Here is an 18,870-nt window from a genome sequence, read left to right on the forward strand (position 1 = left end):
CAAGTCAAAGTACATTTAGAAATCACTACTTTCTTTTTTATTTGTGTTTTCCATACTGTCCCAACTTTTTCTGATTTGGGGTTGTATTTGCACAGCAATTTGAAAAATACAGTAAAGTTACACATTACTGTATGCAATTGTGTCTTGCAATCCTGTGTGTTGCAGAGTAAAATTACAGTAAATATGGCAAATCTTTACTGTAACACCACTGTACACTACAATACACTAAATGTGTGATGCAGTAAAGCTGTACGTCTAAATGTAAAATGTACAGTGACAAGTTATTGTCCCACTGCAAGCTTCATGTATGACACAATGACAGTAGTGCGGTGCAGATTGTTTAGTGCTGAATTACTGTCCATTTATACACACCTGTTCTCCCGACGAAATGTTTGAATAATTGAATTTACAGTGGTTCTCCCAACATTTGGCTGCACCCTACGACCAGCCTCAGCCATTGTGAGGCCGTGATTGACAACATGAGCCACAATTGTAGCCCTGATTTCATCAGGGATCCGCCTATGTACTTGGCCTCTTCTTCCTCTTCCCCTGTTTTGTCCCCTTCCCCTTCCTCCCCACACCCTCACCCCTCTTCCACGAGGCTGACCTTCCATTTCTGTGTCACAGTATTGTAGAAATGGTACACACTATGTCCTGCTTGGTTCATATATGCTTGTAAAGTGGGGGTTTATGGGATTCAGCTCTGACAGTGATAGAGAAGTGGCTTATCATTGGTTGCAACTAATGCTTCACACACCCCTTCTCATCAGTGAAAGCTGAGATTCACCTGAGAGAAATTGTTCAATTTAGGAGACATTTTCAGGAAAAAAAAGATGTAAAAAGAGATGATGTTGACAACTAGTTCAACATTTTTGTATGGAATGACTCAAGCAATGAAATGAGGACTATTAGTTTAATATGGAATGACTATTCAGCATTCACAAGTATAGTTAATTTTGACTGACATGACATAAGCAAATGATAATGTTATAAAACAGCAGAGAGTTGTATGAAAGCAATTGATGCATGTCCAAAAGCATTTGCAATTTGTTGGAAGGAATGAGAAACTGCTACTATGATGTGCACAAATGACTAAATGTTGTGGAGGTTGAACTAACTGTTGTGCAAATGTAAATAGTGATGTGAGAAATGCACCAAAGCGACTGAGAAAAACTGTAATTAACTCCTGAGAAGAAGAATGTATTTGTGCTTTCCTTGCGGAGTTACTGCTCCAGGCCAGCAGGTGGAGCTGATGTTTGCCAACCAGAATAAGAAGGTCCATTTCCGGGAGAAACAAGGACATGTGTTGAGTAACTCTCCTTGGGAATGTCGCTTTCTAACGCCGTTATGTCTCTCACTGTTTTTGGAATACAGGACAGCTGTTAAAAGTTGTATTTAAACGTTCACTGATAGTAACTGTTAGTTTGCGGTACTTGACTTCATGGCAGCTTCTGCTCATGTCTCCAGAGTCCGGTCATTGTACAAGAGGATTCTGGTCCTGCATCGGTTCCTGCCGATAGATTTAAGAGCCCTCGGGGACCAGTATGTCAAAGACGAGTTCAGAAGAAACAAACGGGCGTCGTCCGAAGAGGTGACGAGCTTCATGACAGAGTGGGAGGTAAACCATTTCATCCCTATAAAGTCGCACTAACCAAACCCCATTCATAAATCTCTCAATTTAAAGTTTACATGATTGTAGATAGTCTCACTGTTATACTCTACACTCAAACCCAAATTCTCATCCTTTTTACACCGAATTTACTAAACGCCACCTCTTACTTACAACACAATGTAATAATGTCTTCATTAGTTATCATTAGCCTGCTCGTATCCAACATGGTGGACAGAGGTATTAAACTAAGTGTTGCCTGTGGATTTCTATCCCGAATTAGATAGATAGATAGATAGAGAAGGAAATTAAGGTGTCCAATAGCTTATACACAACATATACATAGGCACACAGACATATGACATATGACATCCACGCACACATACTATAAAAATACAAAGAAAGATATATTAATAGTGTGCCCTTACATTAAAGTTTGGTTGTAGCATGTTTAACAGAGCGGTGTGGAAAAAAATGCAGAAAGGTGCAATGGTATCATAGTGCCAGTGCAAATTCTATATCTGTTCAAGTACAACAGGCTACACAATATATCAAAAATAGAATAATCATTACTTAACTATACATAGACATTAGTAAAAGACTTGAAGAAGAGTTTAAGTTAAAGTTGAAAACTGTCCATACAGACAAAAAAACAGCATGGTGTATTGACCATACAGGCAAGCTAGCAAAATGGGCAGATGGCTAATATAGCCAGTAAGGGAGTCAAACAGTGCCAATCAGTCCAGTCCAGGGTAGTTTTCTTTAAATGTATCAAGTCGGTTTTTGTTTTTTTTTACATTTGCAGATTAAGAATTGGAATTTGCATTAAATTGGAAGATTTTAAAGGACGTTTGAAAACCTTGTTCTCAGTGGGTGTTAAAATAACCCCCTTCATTAGAATTATTCATCATATGTTCTGCCACACTAAGTCAACTCAAACTAAACTTAACTTTTGTCTCTGTTTCCCTGTATTAGGTAACGTTACCAGATCACATATAGCCTATATGACACGCCTAGAATTGTGACAGTATTCCCTTGATGTCTGTGGGCGGGGTGCTGAACCAGAGAACGCAGCGATTAATGCATTAAGACGTCTGATAATTCCATGTAGCCTGGGTGTCTCTGTGTAGTCTTGCTAAATATTCAGTCTCAGATGCCATGTATTTGCCAGGAGATGAGGTGGAATAACAATATTTGGTGCTGAAGGAGACGGAGCTGAGCTCCGGCAGGGTGTGTTGTGGACCTGAGGAGGCGGAGCTGCGCTCTGGTGCGCTCTGGCCCAATTTAACCTCTGCATATAGGCCTAGGGAATAATTAGTAAATTGCAAACCTGTTAAATAAAGCATTAATAAATTAATCAAATATGGGTGCTATATGCTGTTTCAAAGCCCTCCGTGCACTGTTGGGAATAGTTCTAAAAAGTTCTGGTGGATAAATGATTGAGCCTAAAAGTGGTGGTCAAATTTGAAACATATTGAGTCTAAATCAGCCTATAAAATACCCACCATATGTAAGGTGTCCATTGTAGAATGTAAGGTCCACCTGAGTTGCCAAAACCCCCACATTTCCCTGAAAATGACTGGGCACATGACCTCGGTGTTGTCAGTGATGGCTGTTAAAGAATATGTTTACCGTATTTCCTCTCTAACTGGGACGTTTTGGTAGGGCTGGGCGATATGGAGAAAATCAGATATCACGATATTCTTGACCAAATATTATAATATTGCGGCGATATTCTAGGGTTGACAATTGGGGCTTTAACAAACTATCTTCACACTTAGATTTTAGATAAATCATCATCAGTCATGTGGATATAATGACTAAGTGGGGAAAAGGCAAATAATAGAACAGCTAGAACAGTCTGGTAAGGTCAGAAAAATACATCACTTCACTGTAATGCAGCCTTTAAAACCAGGAAAAGACAACACTTATGTCATATCACGATATCCAAAATCTAAGACGATATCTAGTCTCATATCACGATATCAATATAATATCGATATATTGCCCAGCCCTACGTTTTGGGACCGATTAGTGGGATTGCTGTGGACGAAGTACACACGGCGAGTATTTGAAATTCGGTTACAGCACCCAACGGTACCTTTTTTTTCGGTACTTTCCCTCTGTAGTAAAACATTTTTTTCATTTCAGTTGTAAAAATAATTCCAAACTTATTTACTTACATTTTACACACCACACAAAATGAAACCCCTCCCTCTCCCCTCCCAAACCCGTCCCTACAACCTATTCAATCAAATAATTATTCATTTCTCACACTGCACTGTAACTTTTAGTCTTGTTTAGATTTGTACGTTATTGATGCTCTTTAACTTCACCTGTCATAATGTGATCTTTGATGGCCTATGCGTAGCCAGTGTTATGTCAGCCCTTCACCACATGATGGCAGAGCAGCTTCACTAAACAGTACAACACTAAGGGACTGTTGGAGGTAAAAGTGTAATGCATGTTCATAGTTGGGTTATAGTTTTCACCTACAGTGTAAATCTGGTTACTGCTGAACATTTGTTATTGTTGGTAGTTTATTATTTTGGGATCTTCAGAATGTCAGGGAAGGTCTGTGGGGAAGTCTGTTTTCACACAGCTTTCACTGCACGCTTTAGGAATGTTGAGCCGATTCCACCCCCCTATTAAATATATCATATTTCAGAGATAATCAGATCATCTTGGCCAATATTATCTTATTATGTAAACAGTGAAATAATGAGCTGTCAATGACTGTCACGTTATAGTCCTGTTAAGTAAAAAGTACTTTTAACAAACTTTTTGGGGGTCAATTCTAAATGCAAACATTAACCTGGTGCATTCAAAAACATATTTGAGGGTTGCTTCTTGCGTGTACAATTTACGGCATACGTTCTCATAAGCATAAGAATGCAAAATTGGTATTGTAACTTAAATGTCCATAACGTAATTGATATTGATTCAAACATGTAATCAAATTGGGACCTCGTGAATCAGAATGGAATAGATTTGGGAAATCATTGTTGCTACACAGCCCTAGCATATTGAAAAATAATTGGCGATCTGCGATTTGCCACAGGGTTGTGTGGCGTGGGAGTGTTGTTAAACGGCCCATTTGTGTGACGTCCTGTTGTGTTCTTTAACCCCCCAATGTAGCACAAGGAGACTTTGTTTTCCGTCAGATCGTTTATACGTCTCTGCGTTTCCGACCGCACTTGAAGGCAGCTTTATTTCCCGGAGAAAGAGAGAAAGAGACGAGAGAGACAGATCGACTGTGCTTTGTTGTTTGGCAGTCAGCTGTTCTAAAAACTCCTGGGCAGTTCAATGCTTGTGTTTGGTGTTTTAGAACTTTCTCGTGGCACCCCCGCCGCAGCCTAAACACACTCCCCGCGTGATTTATGCTTCTGCGTTAAATCAACGCTGTGACCACGTACGTAGGTACGTGGAGACACAGACCATACGCCGTAGCCTGGTGTGCACCTCCTGAAAAATGTAACTACAAGTCTTGGCGACGTACGTAGCTCGGCCGTGGCTTGGTAGCTTTGCATTTCCCCCGACTCATTTCCTGGTTCTCCTTCTCCATAAACAACATAACATCAAGGAGAGGGTTAACTTCTCCTGCTCCAGATTTACCACCAGGTCAGAAAGAACAGGGGAGACACTTTGTTTCTCTCACTATGACTCTAGAGTCACTACTCACTTGCCAGCCCTGCTATTCTCTTAAAGAGATCGATGCACACACCAACGCACAAGTATAAACATCAGGCCGTTTATGTAGGCTACGGAGAAAGCTCGCCGTGGAGCCTCCGCAGAACCATAAATCAGACTTTATAGCACAGAGCCTGACCCCAGCCTCAGACGACCTACCTAGATTCATGTGGTGATGGGGGATCAGTATATTTGCAACTCATCCTCTAGTTCCCAAAATAATCATCCGACTATGCCAGGTCCTTTTTGTATGTCACCAAGGGGGAGTGCCAGTGTTTTCCAGCACAATTACGCACCGCTGGGGGATGGTAAAGCACCCATCTGCAGCCAATCTGCCTAATGAAGTAGATGGTGATTGCAGCTGGAATCCTGAGAGCTCCCTTTGTCAATGCAGTAGCTGTGAAGCCACCGGGGAGGAGGTAGACACTTTCATTATGACTCACTCTATCAGTATGCAAACTCAGAGTCCATTTGCATTGGTCCCAATCAGGGGACGAAAACGTGGCTTTTGTTTATATACGCGCTCCTTTGGCTGTGTTTTTTAAAATGGAAACATTTCTACGCAAAACTTAGTGTGACTAAAACCACTGTGTGGCATTCATGTCTGGATTTGCAACAAAAAAAATCCAACAAAAAGCCAAAGTTGTCCACGATAAATCTGTGAGTAAAACACCTGAGCTGGTGTGTGTGTGTGTGTGTGTGTGTGTGTGTGTGTGTGTGTGTGTGTGTGTGTGTGTCCGTCCGAACATACAGTTTTTTTCCTCTCCCCTTGTCATTCTTTAAATGTGCGTTTAGAAGTAGTAACTACTAGTCAAGGAAGATTTGACACAAGCCGACAAAATAATAGAAACGAGCTCCGGCCACTTGTGGAAGCAGCCAGAAAGCAAGGAAAACATGCCGGTTTTTCGAGGTCCAGAAGCTTAAACTGAAGGAAAAAAGATGAGCCGCTAAGTTTATACTGGGTTCTGGACTCTTAGCGTTGTGTTAAATCAGTCACAGTGGTACATACTGGCATTTAGTAATACTAAATAGATTCAAATGCAAAGATTAGACAATAGCAAGCACAGCCATGCTGATTGAATATCCCTACACTGAAGCATCTAAGAAACAGAGTGTGCAAATATTTTAGGTTCGGAGTTTTGCTGACCGGATACGGCAAAAGTTTAATCTCTGGTTGGCTATGAGTGCAGAGGGAATTTGAAAGACAACTGTTTCTCCCGCCCCTTGGATTGAGCCCTGCCAATGATGTGTTCCTAGACCCAACATCTTGATGTTGGTCTGGCTTGTCAGGCTAGTAAACAGCATATTCTGGTTGGATATTACGTATAAGGCCTTTTTCCGAGTATAGCATTTTCCGATTAGGACATGTGGGATATTTAGGTATTATTCAGGTTTTAGAGGCATTCTTTTGACATGTATACAGCGCATTCGGAATATGCGTCTCAATCTGGGTTTTTACTGCAGTTTACGCCCAGTTTACAGTCTCTTGCCTGTTTACGGCTTATGGTCGGCTCTGTGCGTTGCTATGGTTACTGTACACAAACCAACCAGCCAAAAGTTTGCAAGGCTGCAGACCTGATAAGAAGGAGAAACACAGCTACTTTTAAACATTATCAAAGACTTCGATATCAACAGGTTTTTGGATATGCGCACACATTGCTACGCCGACCTTTTCAAGAAGCAGCTACATGTAAACGGGTATATTACTGGAATATTCCCTTTCATTATCCATGGAAACAGCTTAGTCAGAATATCGTCTTTTTCGGAATAAGGGCAAAACCCGGAATATTAAGTGCATGTAAACGTAGTCAGTGATAAAATAGCAAGATTTAGATGCAAGAATATATTGGCAGTGTTTTGGGAAAATGTTTTCAGAATAATGAGAGAACTGCACATACAGTCACAATCTCAAGCTACACAATGCAGTTGTTGGACTCGCTCTCTCTCTCTCTCAAAAACTCCCAAATTTTAGAGCAAGTTCAACTTACCAGATCAATTTTATAATCAAACTTAGTCAAAGTTGATGGACAATGTTTCCCTGAAAAGTATAGGAAACGATTTAGAATTGATTACATGTAAATATACATAGAGGCTATATGTGGATATTAGGGCTGTCAATTAAATTATTCACAATTAGTCCCATGATTGTCCATAGTTAACTCGCGAGGAATTGCAAATTAATCACACATTGTTTATCTGTTCTAAATGTACTTTAAAAGCGATATTTTTTAAGTTTTTAACGCTCAAGTGGTATTTGAGACTTGACTACTCCGGTGGTAACTCAGTTCACATCGACAGTACATGCAGATAACTTTAGTCTTGTGGAGAGAACCTTCTGGAAGGGCTTTAAAACTCAACTTGCCCTTCAAAAATGCTCTTAATTTATTTTTCTTTATCCCTTTCTGCTCAGTGTTTGCTTCTGCTAGCCTACCACAACGTTACTGCTCCATCCCTTCCTGATTTCCCAAACTACAGAGCGGCCCGAGGCCCGAATCACAGAACGCTTGTGCGTTAACTCGTTCTTATTGCGTTCATTTTGACAGCCCCAGTAGATATACATGTGATGTACTGTGAAAAGCATTTAAGTTACAAAAAAACATGGAATTTATTCAGACTTTATTCTTTATTCGCAGGGTTTCCGCAGGGTCTTAAAAAGTCAAAAATTTAAAAATCACAATTTTAGGCCTTAAAAAGTCTTAAAGCAGCCATATTATGCTCATTTTCAGGTTCATAATTGTATTTTAAGGTTGTACCAGAATAGGTTTACATGGTTTAATTTTCAAAAAACACCATATTTGTGTTGTACTGCACCGCTCTATCTCACTGCTGCAGATCCTCTTTTCAGCTGGTCTCTGTTTTAGCTACAGAGTGAGACCTCTTTTCTTCTTCTTCTTCTGTACTATCTTTGATTGCACTGCACATGCCCAGTAGCTCAGATGTAGATCATGTCAGCTAGCTAGCTCCATAGACAGTAAAAGAAAGGCTGTTTCTACAACTTCGGTCAGTTACAAGGCAGGATTAGCTGGGAGACTTCTAAATGAGGGCGCACATGGAAGTAGTTCTTTTGTAGATTATGGTGAACTTGTGTGTGTTGTAGCAGTGCTTTGCTATTGAGAACGAGGTAGCATGCTAGCGTTAGCCATAGCGTTAGCATGCTAACGCTACGAGCTAATGGTTGCGGTTAGCCTGCTCGTTTCGGCTTGTGACGTCACAAGCCGTGCCGATTTTGAACAGCTCACCCAGAGACTGAAGGCAGGACACATTCAGAAACCGTATCTCACTATAAACAGCATGGATGGATTTATTTCAAAGTTTGTATGTGTGTGGAAGCACCAGAGACACAACATAACACCCCAAATCCCAGAAAAAGTGATTTTTTCATAATATGGGCACTTTAAGTATAGTGTTCTAGGTCTTAAATAATTTTAAACGGGTCTTAATTTTACTACGTCAATGTAACGCTACCGCTAATTCTCACTGAAATGTTCCCACAGTGCTTTAGAATGTTTTTAAATTTTTTTATTCTGTGCTGTTGTAGTTCTTTCTGTCGCTAGTCCAAATATAATTGGCTGTATTAGGACTACAAATGAGACCAACATGCAACTTATATTGCAGCCGATCTAGACACCAGTCCTGTAATGCCAATGAGGAAATTTTTGCCCTCATTACGAAAAAGACAATATTCTGACTAAGCTGTTTACATGGCTAATGAAAGTGAATATTCCAGTAATATTCCCGTTTACATGTAGCCGTGCAAAATACAATTTTTTTCTAAGTTTACCAGCGGTGGAGGACTTGTTGGACCGTGCCAACACGGAAAGCGTCCCCTTTCATTCCTTCAACTAGCTTCTTGAAAAGGTCGGTGTAGAGATGTGTGCACATATCCAAAAACCTGCTGATATCCAAGTCTTTGATAATGTTTAAAAGTAGCTGTGCTTATCCGCTCAATGGTGTTTTAAGCCCAAAATGTCTCCTTCCAGGCAGCGCTGTGATCGTTGACTTCGAGGCACCTAACCCTAACCCCAACCATAACCCTAAACATAACCATTGCCTAATCCTAGTGCAATCCTAATGACAAGGGGAATTGTTTCAGACAATGTTTCTGGACTCTGACATCTGACTTTGTTTTTGATGTCGTGATAACGGTCTTAAATTTCATTCATAATGGTCTCAAAAAGGTCTTAAAAAGTCTTAAATTGAACTTGGTGAAACCTGTAGAAACCCTGATGCGGATCCCCTCTGGCTGCTAACAATGTAGCAGCTCCTCTCCTGGGGTTCACATAAAACAATCACAACATATACATACAAATATCAAACGTACAATTGTACATACATTTGAAACAAGAGATATAGCGCAAGTAAAAGAATATCACTGTGTAGATGTTTCGTACATTTGTGTCAAATTGAATAACATCACATTCCGACAACAATAGCCCATCATAGTAAGATTAAATAATTTTTAGTTAATGTTTAAGTGTTTCCTAATTAGTCTTTTAAAACTGGCCTTACTCGGTGCCTCCGCTATGATAGTTGGCAAGCTATTCCACATTGTGATTCCACTTTTGTCATCAAAGTCCAGAGGCCAGGCTGGTAGGTAGTAGCGTTTCATTTTGATGCAAATAACATCATTTTATTTATTAGGATCCCTATAAGCTTCAACTGAACCAATGTTATTCTTTGTGTGGTCCAATCACACACCACATTAATAGACAACATGGAAATCTAATTCCCATACATACTAGTTTGCACCATTTGCTGTATTTGACAGCTATTAAGAACACACCAATTTGCATTATGTAATGAATATAGCAGAGGTCTACCAACACAGACTCTCACTTAACTTTCTCCCTAGTCCTTTTTTTCCCCCCTCTCTGTCTATTCTTTCAAAAGCAGGCGAATTTCCGCTGTATCTCGGCGTCCTCGGAAAAATACCGAGGAGTGGGAACAGACGACGAGCAGGACTAATCCATTTATTTCAGAGGCACCCATGGGAATTTTCTGCTCCTAATAAATTGGCTCCATTGGGCCAAACAAGCTTTCCCCAAAGAGAAATGTGTTTGTAGGGAACAAAGGAAAAGATGAGGGAGTATTGTAAAAATGCAATGAAGAGATGTCGAGATCCTTGCAGTAAAAACACCTGTAGAGTATGTGATGCACTGAGCCAAAGCCCAAATGTATAAATAGCATAAAGTAGCGATATAGAACACTGATCATCAGCTGAGTCATCCTGAGCATTTAACAGTTTGATAATATGAGAGATATCAAATATTGTATTTACCCGGTTAGACCTGGCCTTTTGTTCTCTGAAGCTCAAACTGTCCATACAGAGGATGAAGAGGATACTCTAAAATGCCTCAATGGTAGGGTTTGGCAATTTTTGGCAAATATATTGTGATATTTCTTCAGGCAGGATCAAGATCCTCAATCTTATTACGATTCTTTATCATGTTGTTTTTAAGACAATTTGCAAATTACTGAACATTACAACCAAAGTAATTTCCCTTTTCAAAAATATAGCAGGGCTGTGCAATTAATCAAAATTGTATTCATGATTTTGGCTTTTAAAGATCACATAATCCGATTAATCGGAAAAAAACAATTATTTTGCACATCACGTTTTGCAAGTAAACTCTTATTTTGTCTTGTGTTCTGAATGAAAAAAAAAATGCTCAAATGGCAAAAGTATGAAGTGAAAGTTCACAGTTCAAGGTGTTTTCACTGTTGATATGTTGAAATGTTTCACAGTTTTTTTAAATCCAATAATTGCAACATCGTTTCGAAAGACAATGAGTACGTTTACATGCACACCAATATTCCACTATTTTTATGAATATGACAATATTCAAGTAAGTCAAAATGTCAAGGAGTTGTTGCGTGGTTAATTGTACAAACAGAGCCAGTGATGGGTGCCTGATGTTTAACATACCTAGGGGGAAGCATGGTTTTGGCAAAAACCAGCGGAGGTTATGGCTTCAAGCCATAAGAAGGGCAGATTGGGGTCATATGTAAGAGTCAGGCTCCCATTGGATCAATCAGAAAAGCTGCAGCTTGTTCAGTTGTTCAGCTAATATCTACCTGTCAGGGCTGTAGTACTCGAGTCCGGACCGTAGATAGTTAAAGGTCCGTACTCGAGACAAGTTTAGACTGCTAGCTAAAGCTACAGCGTTAGCGCAACAGCGTTAGCCACGCCCACGTTGTCAACATAAGACCTGTGGCGTTAGTGCTCGTTTTGTACCATAATGTTATTGAATAAAATATTAAGCTTCGCTCCTACGAGATGGGTGGGTTTTTATTACGTTACACACAAAGCTAACTGGCTATAGTTAGCCTATATGCTAGCGGACATTAGCTAACGTTGCCGAGGCAGCGGCAGTAGAGTTTCGGCGAGCTAACCACGACAGTGTTGTCGCCCTCTCGCCCACAATCAACCTCTGCTGCTAAAAACAGTCAACCTGCAGTGATGTTTGAAATGGAGACACACATATCGTACCTTTCTCCCGGGAATCCTGGCCATTATTTTAAGGCATAAACCAACCATAGGGGTACACTCAGGGGTAACCCTGCTGCTAACATTGGCTATTACATTAGCCTAAAACGATAATTATAGCCATACATATATATCACAGTAACACTGCAAAATTAAAGACAGACAAACAGATCCAACTAAAATCACTTTTTATTGAGTCAGCAGTTATATACAAACAAGGTTCAGGTACTTTTGCAAGGTTGTTGCAATAGTGGACCAGGCAGCGCTGCCTGGAAGGCACTAGGATTAGGCAATGGTTATGTTTAGGGTTATGGTTGGGGTTAGGGTTAGGTGCCTCGAAGTCAACGATCACAGCGCTGCCTGGAAGGAGACATTTTGGGCTTAAAACACCATTGAGCGGATAAGCACAGCTACTTTTAAACATTATCAAAGACTTGGATATCAGCAGGTTTTTGGATATGTGCACACATCTCTACACCGACCTTTTCAAGAAGCTAGTTGAAGGAATGAAAGGGGACGCTTTCCGTGTTGGCACGGTCCAACAAGTCCTCCACCGCTGGTAAACTTAGAAAAAAATTGTATTTTGCACGGCTACATGTAAACGGGAATATTACTGGAATATTCACTTTCATTAGCCATGTAAACAGCTTAGTCAGAATATTGTCTTTTTCGTAATGAGGGCAAAAAACTGATTATGTGCATGTAAACGTAGTCAATGAGAATTTGTGTTAATTAATCATGATTGTGATATTAACCAACAAATTTGTGATTATGATATTTCCATAATCGAACAGCAAAGTAACACCATCTAAAATAATAGGTGATTTAGGCCAAAGTACCTTTTCAAGAAGAGTTTTTAAAAAGTCTGCAATCCTGCAAAGTATGAACTTTCAACAAGAATTTAGTCACGGTTTAGATTTGTATTCATGTACAATCAGAGACTTTATCATAACTCCCAAAATAAACATTGATTTCAAAAGGTGAACAACACTCAAGTAAAGTGCACTCTTCCTACACAACAATGTAACAGTCAGGTCGCTCTATTGCAAAGTCTATTCACTTCCTGGTTTTTTTGAGGTAGTATGTAACATTCTAATAAACGGAACAAAAAGAAATCAAAGAGGACAAGTCCGTTTCAAATAATAAAGGTTAAATAAAAATGTGAACATATTCTTGTAATCTCTGAAGTAAATTGCAGTGTGATTAAAAACCCATTGTTTTTGTTAGTTCAGTGTCGTCGTCGAGATCTTGACTTTCAGTCAACAGGCAACAAGTCTGACAGGCGATACGCAGTTATTATTGCCAAGCAGCCAAAAGATCACATTTCAGTAGCGGTGGGAGGGGGAATTGTGTTTGTTTACTAGAATGATCACGTTTCGGGTTGACGAGACGATGTATGGCAGAGTTACTGCACCGCCAATATGACAACAATTTGGATTTGAGGGCGCCGAAAGAGCAGAGCCAAAGAAAAAGACAAAAGCATGACAAAAAAGTCATGACTTCGAGGTGCTTTACCGCCACCAAGTGGTCTGAAGTTGTCTCATTAGTTGCACTCGGGAGCGGCTGCTGAGTAAAGTATGGCACCTAGTGGTAAAGATATACCGGCCCGTTCTTTAGCATAATACAAAACCGGTTTGAAAATGGAACACTGGCCCAAGCCTAGTGGCAGAGCCCTGTGTAGTTTGTCTCCCCCATGAGGAATTCTAAGTAATGACACTGTCAGCGCGTCCACATGATACAAGCCTTCTGTGGTCGTGCATGCTAATTAACGAGTGTCAAAGGGAAATAATGGAGGTCATGTTAAACAATTACTGAACGCACCACCTCACTCATTATCTCTCAATCAATTACAGCCCGGGCCTTTCACAGCTGATATTAATCACTGATTTCAGTAAAGCTATAGTGCGTAGTTTCTGTCGCCCCCATGAGTTCTAAGTAATGATAACATTAATTGTTGCATCCACATGAAACAAGCCTTCCGTGATCGCACACGCGCCCCCACCCCTCCTCCATGCTAGTAACCAAGGAGGACACGGAGGATTAAAAAAACATGATGGACTCTTCAGAAGAGGACATTATCTTCACTCGAGTTTCTGTGCAAAAGTTCTCGGACGCCACAATCTTCTGAACATAGTCATACTGAGAAATCCAGAGAGAGTTGTGTGGAGCTGATAGTCTTAATTAGCTTTGTAGCAACTCATTTGACAATGGCTTGAATGTAACAGATGTTCATTAATATCAAAAAGTTACGCAGTAAAGCTTTAATGTTACGAATCCAGATACAAAAAGAACACATTACTCATACATACATTAACTCATCTAGACTTTTCCAAAAAAAGTCTTTGAATGACGAAGTAAAAAGTATGAGCACTGTGTCACACTGTTGTTGTATTCCTTTTAAGATGCCTCTGGAGGATATTTCCCCTTGGCAAATGTTCAACATAATTACATTATGCGCAGGAAAAGAAACCCATCTCTGAGATAAAATGGCTTTATTGCTTAACAGTGAAAGTGTCCAAAAACCCAAGATGCTTTCAGAATGGACAAACCTGAGACATTCACTGTGCGCTCTTTGTCCAAGTGATAGATAGCTATTCAGAAGTGAAACAGATGGAGGTGGCTGTGGTCCTGCTCAGGATGATTCATACGCAGCACTGACAGCGTTGACTCATCACACATGGGCTGAGGTTAACTAGACAGTGAGGAGATCTGTGTACGCACAGATTTGGCCTGAACAATATCAATGCTGTAAATAAAAAAAACATAACCTTGAGTTTACTATACAGTGAACATTCATATTTAAAATTCTGTTTCCACTCAGAGACTATGTGATAGACTAGACTCAGAAAACAGTATGAGACCGTATCAGAAAAGCCTTAGCCTTGGTGGGTTGTTTGACAGACCTGATGAAACACATTAGTGCAATGTTGCTTAGTCATGAATTGTTTATATTTTTAGAAAAATACGTAAGATTTGAAGCCATGTTTTAAAGGGCTGTAATAAAAAATATCAATGCATGAAAACAGAGCCCCCTGCTTAAGCCCACATACTGTCGCAAAACACACCAGATAATGCACTTGAACACCTCAGTTTGAAATTTAAAAACCAACAGCATCAAATTGAGAATTTACCCACCACTACACTGTACAAATGGTGATTGTAGAAAAAAAGAATGTATCACATGTATCTATGCTTTCATTCCTACAGAGATGCTAAATAGTTATGGGACGTAACTCGCTTGAAGGAGTGTCTGAACTTCACATTTATTCAAATGATAACACAGGTGTTATTCTATATTTCTCTTACTGTCAACAAAAGCCCAAACCAACAATGTGTTATACTTGCTGACTTCACTAGCCTGTCTGTGGCACTCAAGTTCATTGGTTTCTGCTGAAGTAATATCAAACGTTAGTCAAACAGGAGGAAGTATTTTTAGTATTTTGTGTGTGTGTGTGTGTGTGTGTGTGTGTGTGTGGCACAGAGGAATACGCCATATCAGGCTTTGCATACACAATACTTTTTTGGAGGAGACATTCATTGTTGATTTGACTCTGCACATGGGGTTAGGTTACAAAAAAAGAATATCTTGTCCTCCAACAGGTGTTGACTAAACACACTATTGTTGTGATATTTTATTGCATAACCATTAGGGCTGGGTATCATTTGATTCCGATTCACAGGGTCCCGATTCAATTAACTTTTTCGATTCGAGAATGGATTATTTTAACCCGGCCCTAATATCCATCTTGAACTAGTGGTGTTAACGGACCGTAGTTGATCCGTGGTCCATACGGATCAACACTCACAGTTTGGAATGCATGTGAACCACGGATCAATTGCAAAGTCTAAGCATAAGAACAGTGTGTGTGATTTTTTTTCTTTTTTTTTTTTTTTTTTTTTACATTTTTACTGTTGCTGTTACTTAAAGTAAGCTGATAAATCTCTATGAAGGGTTGCCGTGACAAGATAGATAACGGAATTTTCTCTTTATATGGCACTTTAACGAGCGGTATCTAACGCAGATTTCGGTGCCTCATTACGGTGCCACCTAAATGTCTGTGCTGCCCTCTGATGCTCCGAAACAGACGTTACAGGCAACAGAAGCATCGCTGCATGTCACGCTAGTAAACACTATTGTTACACTTGGCATTGGGTAACGTTAGCCTACCGTTAGCTAGTAGCTGAATTAAACACGGTTAAAATGCACAGCTAAACGGTGTAGTGTGACTGTATTTCACTGTAGAGGATTCCAACAGCGGGACATACAACAGTCTGCCGCTAAAGCTAAGAGCTAACAGACACAGACTAGCACTGGTCACTGCTGTTGTCACTCACGTGGTGCATTCAAAGTTATTGTAAAATACCCTTTTCTCATCTGTTTTTGTCGTTTAACCGCAATTTACTGGGGAAATAAGTAATTATTGTTGAAAGTTAATGTTATTACATTTTTAATAAATCATTTAAATTCCCCCTTTTTTGTGCTGATCTGAAAATTGATCCGATCCATGACTTAAAACCATGATCCGAACCGTGAGTTTTGTGATCCGTTCCATCCCTATCTTTAACCATATGTTGCACGTCACAATGCGTGATGTGTTTAATGAATGTGAAAGTGGAGATGGGGTGGAAGACCAGGTGCTAAACAACGCTGCTATTCCTGTCTTGTGCCCCCGCAGAAATACAAGGACACCCTGCAGACTCAGGTACTGCAGTCAGCGGGGAAGCCACTCAGCTCAGTCAAGTTTGGGGCCGATCTGTCGGAGGGGAAACTCAGCAACTTCCAGGACGACCAGATAGGCCAACTGTACGAACTCATGCTGGAATCCACCAAGTCCAGCAGACAGTTTGACATCCAGGAGGACAGCAAGTGAAGCAGCGGGACACAGAACTTTACCCAGACAAACAGAAAACCATATATTACCTCTGAGTGCTTAACCCTTGTGTTGTCTTCCCGTCCACCGGGCAACTTGTTGTTCTCCTGGGTAAAAATGAAAATGAAAATTAATCCTTTTACGCTCCTCATGTGAAGGACAACGCTCCACGATTAAACGCCAGGCGATCAATGTGTGGTAACCATGGGGATTCTGTGCACTACTGTATCTCTGCCTTACAACTGAATGAGATTAGCTGACTGTGGTATCATATATCTCTAATCACAGGCTGCTTTATAATAAATAGTGGCAATCCTAGTCTTTCCTAACCACGGACTGTTATTGTTGATAGCTAAAGTTAGCTAAATTAGCATAGTCATAATTACGGATGTTACCCAGTAAATCCAGTCTTGTGCCGATGCTCTGACAAGCAGAAGCCCCGCTGTCTATGTCCTGATATCTGTTTAGAAAACTGTTTGATATTTTAGTGAACTCACAAACAGCAACAATCAGTCTCTTGTTCATCCATTTGGACGGCGCGTCGCTCGTGTAGGGAAAAGTTCAACACAGTTCAAGTCTTGCGGCGGGCGTGTGCGTGTGACGAGCACCAACGCGACAGTTTCACGGGATTGCACCCACTTGTTGTGCCCCCCCCCATCCCCCCTGCTCACTTGCCTCGCATTGAAAATGAATTACGAGCGCAACAATCGCTCCCCGTATGAAAAGCCCTTTTTTCACTACCACCGGATACACCACTAACATCACGTTATTATCACTAGTTTTACACTTTTTTGGGGAATTCATGGGCAATTAATCTAATTTATATGAAATTATAGCCTACCTCATTTTCAGCTGGAAAAAAAAATTGATTTCTTTTCGACAAATAGTTATGATTGAGTGAAAAATCACATACTGTCAAAGTTTAGTCAGGATACTGTTTTTTTTTTTTTCTCAAATGCTATAAAATGTAATAATAAAACATCTGGAATTCAATTAAAGTAGAGATCTTGAGCGTTGTATGGAACCATTTATGTTATTTTTGGGCTATTTGCTTGAAAGAAACCCATATTTCTCATAATGAAACTTTCAAAACGGGTCAAATTTGACCTAAAGACAACAGGAGAGTTAAGATGATGGTGCTCAAAGGCCGAGTAGAGGCTTTTAAGAATATTTGATTGTATTAAAGTGCTGCTGTGTAATAGCCCTGTGTTCATGTGCTTGTCTTTTTTTTTTTTACTGTGATATTAAAAGAGGTTCCTCCGCAGGTGCATTAAGGTGGCACTAATTGGTTCTCTTTGTCAACTTTATGTGCATAAATACAATTGTCGTGAAGAAAAGGCACCAAGGTGTGTCTACTCACCAGGTGCTTTCAGCCTCAGTGATGATGTCGAAGCTGTTAAAAAGCCAACTCATGGTTGTTGATGCACAGATTGCCTCAGAGAGAGAGAGAGTGATTGATTGATTGATTGATTGATTGATTGATTGATTAACAGGGTAATGTGTTGTTATCAACTTGTATTGCTAATAATGGCTAACCTGGCTAGAGCTAACCCCACAATGAAAAATCTGACTTGTAAATGGAACGTGTTCAACTCGGGCGTGATGTCATTCCCAGCTCCGGCTTTCGAGTTTCCGAGGTAAATGGAACTTTGGAATTCGCGCCACCCAAGATGATTGTGATTGCTTTAAAGAAAGACGAACAACCCCGAGTGTTTAAGCAGTGTAGCCATACCACGCTCCAGCGCTGACACAGCTCTGTGGAGATTGTCCAGCAGTGATACACTCCCTCTGGTGCACCCAGTGCCAAGTATTGGGTGAGAATTGTGACTCTTCCTGTAACCGTCCGATCATGTCTCGATAAAGCCATACCGAATATTCACGTAACAGACGCCTACTGTGTGTCTGAATGTCAGAGAGCCATCAGATAATCAAGCCGATATTGTGACATATTGTTTGTCAAAACAAGTTGTCTTATGTCTACCATTAGCACGAGGTGGGGGACAGATTGCCAGTCCATCAGCATGGACACAGAAGGCCATCACACATACAGCTGACACACATGCTTTTGGAATGTGGGAGGAATTCTGACATCAAACTCTAGAGATTCAAGTGGTTTTAAAGCACACTAGCCATGTTTCCATCCACACACTTTTATGCAAATGATGTAATATCGAATGAAAAATGCCTTATGGAAACAGTAAAATTTGATTGAA

At 40.3% G+C, this 18,870-nt stretch overlaps 1 protein-coding gene across 2 annotated transcripts; it reads left to right on the top strand.

The window, feature by feature from the left end:
- Window positions 1–1,264: 1,264 nt before the first annotated feature.
- On the top strand, window positions 1,265–17,947 carry sdhaf3 (succinate dehydrogenase complex assembly factor 3). 2 transcript variants are annotated; one of them, XR_004895303.1, is made up of 3 exons: window positions 1,266–1,618; window positions 16,463–16,745; window positions 16,811–17,947. XR_004895303.1 is itself a non-coding variant. In XM_031279325.2 (2 exons), exons 1-2 carry the CDS (start codon window positions 1,442–1,444, stop codon window positions 16,655–16,657), a joined length of 372 nt encoding a protein of 123 aa, XP_031135185.1. In that variant the 5' UTR covers window positions 1,265–1,441; the 3' UTR covers window positions 16,658–17,947. The 2 variants fall into 2 exon arrangements, 1 of the variants encoding a protein (XP_031135185.1); XM_031279325.2 differs by having other exon boundaries at window positions 1,265–1,618; window positions 16,463–17,947.
- The last annotated feature ends 923 nt before the right edge of the window (window positions 17,948–18,870 follow it).

This window comes from Sander lucioperca, chromosome 16 (genome assembly GCF_008315115.2).
Source record: "Sander lucioperca isolate FBNREF2018 chromosome 16, SLUC_FBN_1.2, whole genome shotgun sequence".
Taxonomy (NCBI): domain Eukaryota; kingdom Metazoa; phylum Chordata; class Actinopteri; order Perciformes; family Percidae; genus Sander; species Sander lucioperca.

Excerpts from the sequence above, each read along its gene's own strand:
- sdhaf3 (XM_031279325.2), top strand. The coding sequence starts at position 1,442 with ATGGCAGCTTCTGCTCATGTCTCCAGAGTCCGGTCATTGTACAAGAGG. Across the intron at positions 1,619-16,462 it reads GCTTCATGACAGAGTGGGAG|AAATACAAGGACACCCTGCA; the intron begins GTAAACCATTTC and ends GTGCCCCCGCAG.